Source organism: Fulmarus glacialis, unplaced genomic scaffold (genome assembly GCF_000690835.1).
Source record: "Fulmarus glacialis isolate BGI_N327 unplaced genomic scaffold, ASM69083v1 scaffold9513, whole genome shotgun sequence".
Classification (NCBI taxonomy): Eukaryota; Metazoa; Chordata; class Aves; order Procellariiformes; family Procellariidae; genus Fulmarus; species Fulmarus glacialis.
In genome coordinates this window covers 5,261-18,334 of record NW_009201002.1, presented here as the reverse complement: position 1 = coordinate 18,334, position 13,074 = coordinate 5,261, and the positions used below count along the sequence as shown (strand labels likewise).

At 40.4% G+C, this 13,074-nt stretch overlaps 1 protein-coding gene across 1 annotated transcript in view; it reads left to right on the top strand.

Annotated features, from left to right (window-relative positions):
- TENM2 (teneurin transmembrane protein 2) overlaps nucleotides 1–10,233 on the top strand; it is a gene marked incomplete at its 5' end in the record, with an annotated part of 39,986 nt that extends 29,753 nt beyond the window's left edge. The window contains 4 exons of the mRNA XM_009573777.1: nucleotides 1,155–1,451; nucleotides 2,356–3,970; nucleotides 6,992–7,122; nucleotides 8,347–10,233. Coding sequence (XP_009572072.1) covers nucleotides 1,155–1,451; nucleotides 2,356–3,970; nucleotides 6,992–7,122; nucleotides 8,347–9,108 — 2,805 coding nt within the window. The remainder of the gene's footprint in view (nucleotides 1–1,154; nucleotides 1,452–2,355; nucleotides 3,971–6,991; nucleotides 7,123–8,346) is intronic.
- Nucleotides 10,234–13,074: the final 2,841 nt, after the last annotated feature.

Below are 13,074 nucleotides of genomic sequence, written 5' to 3'. Positions count from 1 at the left end.
CAGAATAACTTTTATGTCTTCGAGAAAGGCTCGGGGTTAATTTACATATTGTTTGATGTGCAGTTTAATTTTGGATAAGAGAAAACGTTGCTTAATCAAAGCTTCTGTAAAATATAAGCTGAAGAACAAATTCCCAGAAACTGATGAATACTTTTTAAGTAGTCATTGCTCTCAAATTATATCTAATTTAAAGACTTTTACTTTATTAATGATGCATCTACAATTAAATTACTTAAGAAGCTTTATCAGATTACAGCATTAGCCTGAATTCTGTGGCTTAGTCTCCAGTGAATATATTTATGTATCTCTCATTATAGCGCTCTCACTAGAAGCCTCTCCATTTGGCATTCTTATGCTCCTTTTTTTCTGTTTTGCTCTTTTATTTAAAAAAAAAAAAAAAAAATCTGGAACTGAAACACTCCATGCTGTACTTTGATTTGAAAATTGTAACAGAAAAAAAAAGGAAAAAAAGAAAAATATTTAACCTAATTATTTAGCATTTTTGATTCTCAAAACTAGAAGTCCGTCTTTCCAAGCCCGATCAGGATTTCCAAGTGTGATCAGGATTTTTAATCAGAAGAAATGAAACCCATCCCAACCGATCAGGTTGCTGAGGGATCTACTGAATATTTGGAAAGTAAATGAAGAAAATATTAAATGAATGAATTCATAAGCAGGGTGTTGTAGCTACAGAACCTAAGTGGCTAAACCTTAATGAAGACACAAAATTGTAATTTCTTCTATTATTCTTGGAGTCGTTGTAAGGAAAAAAGCTAAGAACTACTGATGGCACAAGTAGAAAAAATACTTCCATGCAAAATAATTCGTTTCTCTGCTAAGTGCCAACACTCTGCGCTTTAAGATCTAGGTGTGCAGTATATCTGTCTGTTCTGACAATAAGGGAAGCCTTTCTCTGTAACATTACAGCTCCCATGTTGCAGGGAGATGGGAAATATCCCAGTAAAACACTCGAAGTTACATATTTGACTATACTGAGAAGTAAAAAGCAAAAGCCAGTTAACAGGAAGACATCCTACATTTTTCAAGAATGTGGGGAAATTGAGTTCTTCGTTGTGCATGCTGTTTTCACGCTGAAAATCCAGAGAGGCGTAGTGCCCACCGCTCACTGAAAGCAGCCCTCTTTCATTCAATAGGTGCATGGAAGGAATTTATTGTCCATTGATTACGACCGGAACATACGCACAGAAAAAATCTATGATGATCACCGGAAATTTACACTGAGGATAATTTACGATCAGCTAGGACGGCCTTTCCTTTGGCTACCTAGCAGCGGCCTGGCTGCTGTCAACGTGTCTTATTTCTTCAATGGGCGCCTGGCTGGGCTTCAGCGCGGTGCCATGAGTGAAAGAACAGACATCGACAAGCAAGGCAGGATCATATCGCGCATGTTTGCAGATGGGAAAGTCTGGAGCTACACCTATCTAGAAAAAGTAGGTGATGTTGTTTTACCTTCTGACATGAGCTATAAAGAGACAAAGTGCTATTTGGCTTCATTTTAAGCTCTGTACATAACATACACACAAATTATCTAAAATTTGACATATTCCAGCTGTTAAGAATCCCTTTGTACCTAGTCTCAAAATTCCTTATTTTTCAATTAGTCAACTGAATTTGACTAATTTTTAATGGGAAATACTTTGTTCATGGTTTGTGTCTTTTGATATTTTCCTGAAAGTGGTTAGGCTGCCATATAATGGCATAAACTAACACAATGAATTTTGCTTAATTAAGACCAAAAATGCATGACTAAACCTGACAAAAGGTTTTTGTAGAAACAGGTAATTCATCTCTAATCATTATTTATTAAATGAAAATATGGTAATGCATTTTTACTTAGCCTAATTAAGGCAATTCAATCATAAAAGTGTCTTAAATACTTCAAAATTCTGTATTATTTTCCCTTTCCCTTCTCTGAATCTCTTGTTTTAAGCAAACCAGAGCTGATGTTCTCTTCTTAGTTTCTCACATATTTCACAGTAAGAGTTGTGAATTAAAACTGCTAGCGGAAAGATAAATCAAGTCATTTATCTAACTCCTCCGCATCCCTCAGAAAAAAAGAGAAAAAAAAAGTCCTACTAAATGCAGGGTAGCTAATGGGTTGCTCACCTACGCTTTCTCTGGAGAGTCAGCATATTGATTTCCAAGTAGCAGATCCTCTCATCTGGCAATCTGACAATATTCCTGAGTAGCTATGTGCCCCTAACTAATGTATCTAATTTTTTTTTTATTCATTTAACATTAGTGCCTCTTCAGTAACCTTTTCTTTTCTTTAATGCCCTCTCAGAGGTCACATGCTGAAAGCTAGTAACTGTGTATTAATTTTTTTCCCTATAGTCGATGGTACTACTGCTTCAGAGTCAACGACAGTACATCTTCGAGTATGATTCTTCAGACCGACTTCATGCTGTTACCATGCCTAGCGTTGCGCGGCACAGCATGTCAACTCACACCTCTATTGGCTACATTAGAAACATCTATAATCCTCCTGAAAGCAATGCATCAGTGATTTTTGATTACAGTGATGATGGGAGGATTTTGAAAACATCATTTTTAGGTACTGGCCGACAAGTCTTCTACAAATATGGAAAGCTATCCAAATTATCTGAAATTGTTTATGACAGCACTGCAGTTACTTTTGGATATGATGAAACTACAGGTGTCCTAAAAATGGTGAATTTGCAAAGTGGAGGATTTTCTTGTACAATCCGCTATCGTAAAATTGGTCCTCTTGTTGACAAACAAATCTACAGATTCTCTGAAGAAGGTATGGTCAATGCAAGGTTCGATTATACATATCACGACAATAGCTTTCGAATTGCAAGCATCAAACCTATAATAAGTGAGACGCCTCTTCCAGTTGATCTCTACCGTTATGACGAGATTTCTGGCAAAGTAGAGCATTTTGGCAAATTTGGAGTTATTTACTACGATATAAATCAAATTATTACTACAGCAGTTATGACACTGAGTAAGCACTTTGATACCCATGGACGCATTAAAGAAGTTCAATATGAAATGTTCAGATCCCTGATGTACTGGATGACTGTACAATACGACAGCATGGGAAGGGTAACTAAAAGAGAACTGAAACTTGGTCCATATGCCAACACAACCAAGTATACCTATGATTACGATGGAGATGGGCAACTGCAAAGCGTAGCAGTAAATGACAGGCCAACCTGGCGCTACAGTTACGATCTGAATGGAAACCTTCATCTCTTGAATCCTGGAAATAGTGTCCGATTGATGCCTCTGCGCTATGACCTAAGAGACAGGATTACGCGCTTAGGTGACATACCATACAAAATTGATGATGATGGTTTCCTGTGTCAGCGAGGCTCGGATGTATTTGAGTACAACTCCAAAGGACTCTTAACAAGAGCTTACAACAAAGCAAATGGGTGGAGTGTTCAGTACCGTTATGATGGGCTCGGCCGAAGGGCTTCCTGTAAGACTAACCTGGGGCATCATCTGCAGTACTTCTATGCTGATCTTCACAATCCAACAAGGGTAACTCATGTCTACAATCATTCCAATTCAGAAATTACCTCTTTGTACTACGATCTGCAAGGCCACCTCTTTGCCATGGAGAGCAGCAGCGGGGAAGAATATTACGTCGCCTCTGATAACACAGGCACTCCATTAGCCGTGTTCAGCATCAACGGCCTCATGATCAAACAGCTTCAGTACACAGCATATGGGGAGATTTATTACGACTCCAACCCTGATTTCCAGCTGGTTATTGGGTTCCATGGAGGGCTGTATGATCCTTTAACCAAACTCGTCCATTTTACCCAAAGGGACTATGATGTCCTGGCTGGACGCTGGACATCTCCTGATTACACCATGTGGAAAAACATTGGTAAAGAACCCGCTCCTTTCAATCTGTACATGTTCAAGAGTAACAACCCTCTCAGCAATGAACTGGATCTAAAGAATTATGTAACAGGTGAGACTTCATTACATTTCTTATAAATAACACTACAGTTTGGAAGTTGATTTGGGAAAGAAATCAGGTTTTTCCATACTAGCCATTTGCTGAATCCTCCCATCAAGGTTGGGCCATTTTCCTTTTTGTGCTATGAAAAGGGCTGGCTAGTCCTGATTCTTCGATACTGCTCCTCCTCGAATGAAGGGCACTAAATGAGAAGCCACAATGAATTGGGGGGGGTGTGGGGGGGTGTGGAATTTGCCTAAATATTCAATTTCAGCACAGCCATACTGCTCCTGCTACTGAACTAGTACTGTATGAAGTTGTGTTCATTCTAATTTTCTATAAAGAAAAGTGAAGTTACCTACAAGAATCACTGGCAGGTTAGTTGCAGAATCGGGATCCAGAACTGCTCAGCATCTCTTCCCTTCAGGGCTACTTTCTAAATTAACTGCTGACTGAGCCCATGGGCACATTATGAATTAGCACCAAGAACGGATTTAATTAAACCTCTTTTTCCCATTTAACTTTTAATATGCAAACAGTCATTAGTCTTTAAAACAAAAGTCTCGATGTTTTTTAAAATTATTTCCTCCTGAAAGACTAAGAAATTTTATGGAATGTGTAGAGCTCAGAAAGAGAAACAATGAAGTAGTTTTGATCACGTATGTTAGAATTGCGTAAAACTTGTAACCTCTTCTTAATTAGTAATAATTTTTCACTTAGTAAGATCACACAGTACTTGAACTAGCTGCTGGCAATTTCTAAAAAGAAAGGTAATTAATATGTCTTCAGGAAAAGCTTTTTTCCAGAATTGAATATGCAGTATACAATAATTAGAGCAGTGATATCATTTTTAAAAAGGAGCTATCTTAATTTTAGCAGTAATTTGAATTTCAAGAAAAGTGTGCATTTCCTTCAAAGAAAATCATAGCAAGTTTCATTAGTACGTTGGGACCTAATTGTATGTGTAACACACCACAGGTTCTATTGTAGCTACTTTGCAATTTGAAAATAGTGCAATTTGTATCTGATAGTGTGAAAATATTGGTGACTAAAATTACCTTGGGATCAAATTCTATTGTCCTAAATTCAGCAAAATTCCTATTTTCATCCTCCACTGTTTGATTTAGATTTTCAGTGTCATCTTATGATATTTTGCTATGTTCTGAAATTGCATTAATTTAATTTATCCATCCACTGGATGAAATCTAGGAAGATATATTGCATTTTGGTATAACACACACCTTGCAGTCTGTAAAAATACTTCACTGGTGATGAAAATATTTGTTGCTGTATGGACTAAACAGATTGTCTTGCACGAGAAGTGATTATGGTGGCACCTTGGTTGTCATAGTTTAAAAAAAAACCAAACAGAAAACAAAAAAAATACTTCCCTGCCCCAATCCATTCTTACTGTTAACGCCTGACACTGCTTTATTCACAGGTTTTGCTGAAAAGGAATTCCTGTAGCAAGTGCAGAGCTGCAAAGCACATTAGCTAAGCAAAATAGTAACTACTTTGTATATAGGTCCTCCTCTTTTCTTGTGGAATTAGGGCAGCTGAAGTGAATTCTTTGGGAAATACTGTTATACCACAAAATAAATTGAAGCCTTAAAAAGGAGCAGTAACCCTGTGCTGTCCAAAGCTAGAGGAAAAATATGGTAGGCACTGGGTGATGGGAGATACATACAAGTATGTTCGTAGAAGCAGAGTATTTTACTACTTATTTTAGCATCAGAATGGCTAAGAAAAGAAGACTTTTGCTGTCAAATGTCCACAACCAGGAAGTATTACACTTTTCATGATGTAATATTACCTCTGCTAAAGATTTTGGGAAAACAGGCTTTGCAACAGCAAGCAGATGCCGTGTTGTGGCTGAGCACGTCCCGGAGGTCTGTATGCACAGGCGGGTGCTCTGCAGGCACTCTGCGTGCCTGTGGGCAGCAAGCAGAGCCCGCTGTGCACCCACCTGCTGCAGAGACCATGCTTGGAGTGGTCTGAATTCAGCCAGCGACCCTTGCATCGAGAGTGCCTTGCCACAGACATGCCTCTCTTCAAACACGGAGTTCGGCTCACACGAAGAAGTGGCAATAGCAGCATCAGGAGCCACTGTAGGCCAGCGAGGAGAGAAGGCCACTGGAAAAGACAGGAGAGATTTTTAAACAAAAATGGTCATGAACATAAGTCCAAATCAAATGAGAAGTGCCCCTGCTCCCTCTCTGCTGCTTATCTCCATGACAGCCAGAAAAGAGAGGCCGGAAACAGAAATGTAAAACAGGCTCATGGGCTTTTTTTTTGTTAAAAACATCATTTTGATAACTAAAATACATCATTAGTTCTTAATGCCTGCTGAGTGAGAATTACTGTTATTAACTTAGTTACTTAGCTTTTTCAACTAGATATGAAGACAGAGTTTCACCGGTTGCACCTGGAGCTGGAACTTCCCGAAGCTCACCCCAGAGCTGAGCTGTAACCCGCCCACGCAGCTCCTACTTTTCTGTACTGGGCCTGGAGGGACGGGAAGGATATTCATGGTAGCTAAATTTAGGCATCTGAATTACAAGTCTAGCTTCTCACTGCATTTAATGGAGCCTCCCGAGACCTGATGACAGCTGATAGAAGTAGGACATAGAAGAGAAGCCATGTATTTTCCCAAAGGACTTCGCAGGTGTTTTTAGGAGTACTAACCTAATAAAACATCATTTTACAGTTTATAGGCTACAGTAGCCACATCAGAAAATGTCAGAGATGGAACAAATATTGCATACAGTAAAATGTTTGGATAATCCATGTGCTGTAATGGAAAAAGAATGAAAGAGGTGGTATATCCCTGATGAACTATTTACGGTAAATTTAAAGTGTGCCTGTTCATGCTGGATTACTACAATTCTGTAAAGTGCCACACTTAATTTAAATTATGAGTTCCACTGCTGCTTGAAATTAAGGAGGTCAAGGATGGGTTTCCTAAATTTTTTTATTTCTTGTATTTATTACACACATTTATTTCTCACTTGCTTGCTTACTTTTGATTTTTAGATGTCAAAAGCTGGTTGGTGATGTTTGGATTTCAGCTTAGCAACATTATTCCTGGTTTCCCTAGAGCAAAAATGTACTTTGTGTCACCGCCATACGAGTTGTCTGAGAGTCAAGCATGTGAAAATGGACAGGTAGGCAGAAATATGAAGTTATTTTTCTTGATAAATTTGCTACACTCTATGAATAGAACTGCTGAGCCTTTCTGTAGTTACAGCAGAAGGCCAAGTATTTATTTCAGTGTAAAATGAAGTGAGTATAGCTAGACTTTATACTAATGAACATATGCCTTTCTTGCCAGCCTTCGTTGTTATCATAATTACAATGTCATTAGTTTGTCTTTTATTGAGTTCTTCATTGATTAACAAGTTGTAACTCGATTAACTTGATTAGCAATGACAAAGGGAGACTTTGTCAGGGTAATTTATCATCTGTTGTACCTTTGGTAAAACCATCCTAATAACATATGTGTTGCAAGAAACTGAGGTTGGTACTTCCTGTACTGCTAAGAAATGGTTCTACTTCTTACCCTGTAATAGGATTTCTCATCATTTTTTGTCTGACGCTTTTCATAGAGGCTTTGGTTTGCTGCTCCAGTTACTACAGTTAACTTCAGTTACAGCATTCATACTTACTTGTCAGGTTAAGGTGGAAAATGGTATATGCTTTCGACCTTTATAATAAATTCTAACCCATTTAATAAACTTAAAAAGAGTACTAGGCCAATTTCAAACTAAGTCTATGCTAGGCTCACTTCACATTTGTGGTAATACAACTGAAATGGTCATATAAACCTAACCACACTGCTTTCACAGGCTTCTAAGTCATTTGAGAATCTAAATCCCCTCTTCAGGAATTACGTTGGTATTTTGGAGCCCAAATCTCATCTCTTTTCAAAAAGGCTTAAATTCATAAGCATTTTAGTCATATATACTGGTTGAAATCTCTGGGCAAAAGTGTCCAGAAGTTAAGTGCCATCTTTTAATAAATTGATTCTGTTTGGTTTAAGCTCTGATTAAAATCGTGCTAGACTTGGGTCTTACTTATTGTTGTAACGGACATCATATAATTTGCCAAAATTGAGATTTGTGGTACATATATGCTACAAAGGGTGATTAATGAGAAGTATTTTATTTGGTATTACTGATAGCAAAATAATTTGCCAAATGAGTACCTGATTCTGAATGGGATGTGTATAGGGGCGGGTAACTGCAGGTGGTCTTCCCATAGTGTAGAATTTTTCACTGCATGGCTTTCCTTTAAAAAAGCAAAGCAAAGATTAGTATTGGTCTCTGAAATGAGTATTTTCAGATCTGTATCTTCTTTGGTATTTTTTTGTTCTGTTTTGTTTTCCCCAGCTGATTACAGGAGTTCAGCAGACGACAGAAAGACATAACCAAGCTTTCATGGCTCTTGAGGGACAGGTCATATCTAAAAGATTACATGCTAATATTAGAGAAAAAGCAGGTCACTGGTTTGCAACAACCACTCCTATCATTGGGAAAGGAATCATGTTTGCTGTGAAGGAAGGCCGTGTAACCACCGGCATTTCCAGCATAGCCACAGATGATAGCAGAAAGATTGCCTCTGTCCTTAACAGTGCTCACTACCTGGAAAAAATGCACTACAGCATCGAGGGGAAGGATACCCATTACTTTGTCAAGATAGGCTCGGCTGACAGCGACCTTGTCACTCTCGCAATGACCAGCGGGCGGAAGGTCCTGGAAAGCGGAGTCAATGTCACCGTCTCCCAGCCCACTCTCCTCGTCAATGGGAGGACTCGAAGGTTTACGAATATTGAGTTTCAGTATTCCACCCTGCTGATCAACATCCGCTACGGACTGACCCCCGACACGCTGGACGAGGAGAAGGCAAGAGTGTTAGACCAGGCTCGGCAGCGAGCCCTGGGATCAGCTTGGGCCAAAGAGCAGCAGAAGGCACGGGATGGCCGAGAGGGCAGCCGCGTATGGACAGACGGAGAGAAGCAGCAGCTTCTGAACACGGGAAGGGTTCAAGGTTACGAGGGATATTATGTCCTGCCCGTGGAGCAGTACCCAGAGCTAGCAGACAGTAGCAGCAACATCCAGTTTTTAAGACAGAATGAAATGGGAAAGAGGTAACAAATTAACCTGCTGTCATCCTTTGCTGGATGAATCAGTAGTCGTAACTGTTATCTCCTCTCCTAAGGAGATGAAGACCTAAATGGGGGCACTAGGCTGAGCTACTTTGGGATAGTAAGTGGCAAAAAAGCTCATATTTTTTGAGTTAAATGCTACTGTTCAAGTGATTAAAAACCACATCCTGAAGTGGACTAAAGCCAGACTGAAAACTCTAACCATACAAATTAAAAAGTACCCCTGAAATATTACCCACTTGTTCTGGGTCTAAAGGAAAACAAAAAGAAGGCCTCGTATTGTATTACCTCACTCCATTCACACGTGAGCAAACTAAGAAATCCAAGTGGGCCACTGTCACTAACCAGCTGATGAAACACAGATGATTCAGACTGCTTGTTTGATAAATATCCAAGAGGTTTTCATTTAAAGCAAAATACAGGTGCATTTAAAACATGACTTTGGGGTGATTTGTGTGTAGCAACTGGAGGACAATGAGAATGCAAGTGAGAGCGCACTGGAAATAGTAAAGAAAAATATATTTAAAAGTAACAAAACCACACTTGCACTCTGACCCTCCACTTGTCTGGCCTGAAGCTTAACTTATTCAAAGAGGGCAGAGTGTAAAGTTACATTCAAAATGGTGGCTATAAATCACTACAAATAAATTTCATACTCTGTTTGTCTTTGAAGATTTCCATTGTGGACAGTATAACACAGTTACAGGGTGTAGTCTGTTTAGATTCAGTAGTTTGTTGGTATCAGTTCCAGTAGAGCTGTGGGCATTGTGTTACACTATTGCAAATGGGCACCACGTCAGATCACCCTGTACATACATCAGCCAGAAGGCACAATCACTGTTTCAGATTTAAAAATTATTAGTGTGTTTGTTTGGTCGAGAAACTGAGACAATCACATTACAGTCACCACAAAAAAAAAAAAGAAAAAAAAAAGTCTAATAAGAACTTTGGTACAAGAACTTTTTTGTAATATACATGTATGAATTGTTCATTGAGTTTTTATATTAATTTTAATTTGCTGCTAAGCAAAGACTAGAGACAGGCAAAGATAATTTATGGCAAAGTGTTTAAATTGTTTATACATAAATAAAGTCTCTAAAACTCCTGTGAATTACTTGTCTTCCATTGTGAAATCTTTTAAAAATGAGAAAGTATTAGTGTCTCACTGTCACCTAATGCACACAGCATCTTACGTGTCGAAATGACTTGCTGTTGTTGTACTGTGCATTCTACAGAGGGCTGGTCCTTCGAGCTCTGGGTAAGCAAAGTCCTACGTACACATCACCCAAAACTCTGTTTAGGATACAGTGGAAAATTGGTAAATGCTTTAGAAATTCCCTCTCTGCACCTCACGACTAGCAACCCTCAAACTGCCATGTTTCAATCCTGGAATTAGTTTAATTGCACTAAAGTAACATCCAAGCAGTTTGAAAATGCAGTAACATAATATTAAATGGAACATGGAAGGCCGTGCTGTGAGCCAGGAAGTCTCCATGAAATCTGTCTTCTTTGGGAGATTGCTCATTTCTACCACATGTAAAAATTGGAGGTAAGATCAAAGACCCTCTCCTAAGCAAACAGTCACTCCTGGTGATGTTAAAAGGGAACCATCCATCAACCACAGCCCTGCTGCTTTTATCTCATTTAAGTATGTAGCTAGGGAGCTCTACTTAATTTTGAGAACAGTTTTGCTTTTGGGGTTGCAAATGAGGTTTTTAATGATTCATGATATCGACAGAGATGCTTGAGTTGATTATGGGCATTAATTCACTCCAGGGCATTTTTAAAGCAGAACAGTTCAGTGGCTGTGTTGTGTAACACCTATAGCACTCAGAAAGTGCATCTAATTTTTGCTATGCAAACGAGCCATCCCGTTCTGACCGCAGCGTTACACGTATGTCTGCCCTATGCAGCGCACGCACTGGAACCCCAAGCCCTGTTGCTCATCCTCTGAAGGACGAGTACCTCTGGGTACTTTTTGAGATGAAGTCCTGTATGTCCATCACTGCAGGTGTTTTTCTGTGCCGATGGACTTGAAGTGCTGTTACATTATCAGACTTCTTTACAAGTGAAATCTCTTAAAGAAGTATTGTTACTTTTTTTTTAATGGAGGCATAAAACATGAAATCACAAGGTGGAGACACTTTCCATTATCACAGTTTTTCTGGATTACCCTTGCCCTGTACTGGTAAGCTTTTTAGGTCGTTTTTTGGAATGGAATTTTTCTTGCAGTTGAGAGGGTTGAAATGAGAACCTGTTGCACAATCCCCGATGTCCTTTATTCTGTTACCATTCTCCTGAAGCTGAAACTCTTCAGCATTAGAGATTCTGGTACTTCAAAAGGAAACTTAGTTAAACTAAAAGTGAAGCACCCTTTTTAATATTAATTACTACGGGAGGAGATGTAACATATTTGCAGGGGATGTACTCCCTACCCAGCTCCTTTGCAAATAAAATATACATCATCAGGGTGTTCTTAAACATAACTTTTGAAAGTGGTCCAGTCACGCTGGCTAAACACTCACCCGAGACCATTTATCCAGGGCTATCTGTGGTTTCCAAAGCCTGCATGCAACTTGGCACAGGTCCCGTGGAAAGGCCCAGCGACACACTTGAGCTCTTAGAGCCGACTAACTATTCTGCTGGACCCGGCCGAGGTCATTCCCAACCTTACCTCTCAGCTCTGCCGCTACGCTTTCTTTGTGCTTCCATACAGACTCCTGGCCACATTTAACAGTGTGTTGCGTGGGCAAACTCTCCCAGCCTGTCCTTTTGGCAAGTAAACCATAGTATGTCCAGTTACTTAGAAAACCCTTGTGTGGTGCATCAAAGAGATTGGAAGAATTACTGTATTTTGTAATTATGACAAAGAGCTAGATGCTCTCATGTCTGGAAAAACAGCTGACTTTTAGAGGCCGTACTAAAGAGCTTTTCACTTCACGCATTGGGGAGATAACTGGACTGATGTGGCCATGGCCAGCCACTTATTGCCTCCTTTGCTGTGGTCCCATCTGAGTTTCTTGAGGTATCTTTTTCTCCCTCTTCCTTTCTACAACCCTCCCTTTCCTCACTCCCCTCAAATTGGTATCTCCTGTTCCTCTCAAAGCTCTTGCTTTTCCTCTCTCCTCCTTGCTACGCTTTTCTGTATGGACCAGGTGATAAACCTAAAGCAATGCCAAGGAGACATGAACTGGGATCCTTCTTACAGGAGAGTAGTTAAGTGGTGGCTTTAACAGTGACATTGTGGCTGTGTCCCCAACAGTGTTGCGACCAGGACAGCCGAGGGCAGCCGTGTAAGGACCTGGCCTGAGAAGTGCTCCTCGCTGTGGGAAGGCGCAGTGCACGAGCCCAGGCCAGCCCAAGAGATATGAACGTAGCTAACTCGAGCGTAAGCTGGGGTGTCTGCAGAGTGAACAGAAATCCAAGAACAGGCTTCTGCTTGAAGCTAAGACCAGATGGAGGATCAGCATCCTATTGGATTGCTGTAACTGAAGGAATTTGGTATTTATACCCTTGCATTTCAGCTTGAAAAAACTTTCGCTTCCTGACTTAGCCCAAAGCCTGGGACTTGGCTGTTGGTGTAGGCAGGTGTCTCAGCGCAGCCTGCTCCTCACCACCACTGGTGGTCTGCCTCTCGAGGTTGCGCTCCATGGCAGTTTGGCCGCATGATGGCAGTTCTGCCCACGAGACGCTCAGAGGTGCCGGCCCTTGCCTCCTTGCACTGCCTTGCCCACACCAGTCCCCCAGCAGTGCCGCGTTGGCCTTCCTTAGTGGCCTCGGGGTGTCCCAAATAAAGGCACCAACAGAAGCTCCTCCTAAAGCTGGGCCAGACCAATGGATCCACAATGCTGTCATGGGAACAAATGTGGGGAAGGAAGCACTTAGACCCTATTTTTTTTGTTTGCTACCTGGAGTGCAAGGGCTGACACAAGCACACGCACTGGGCTCTGAG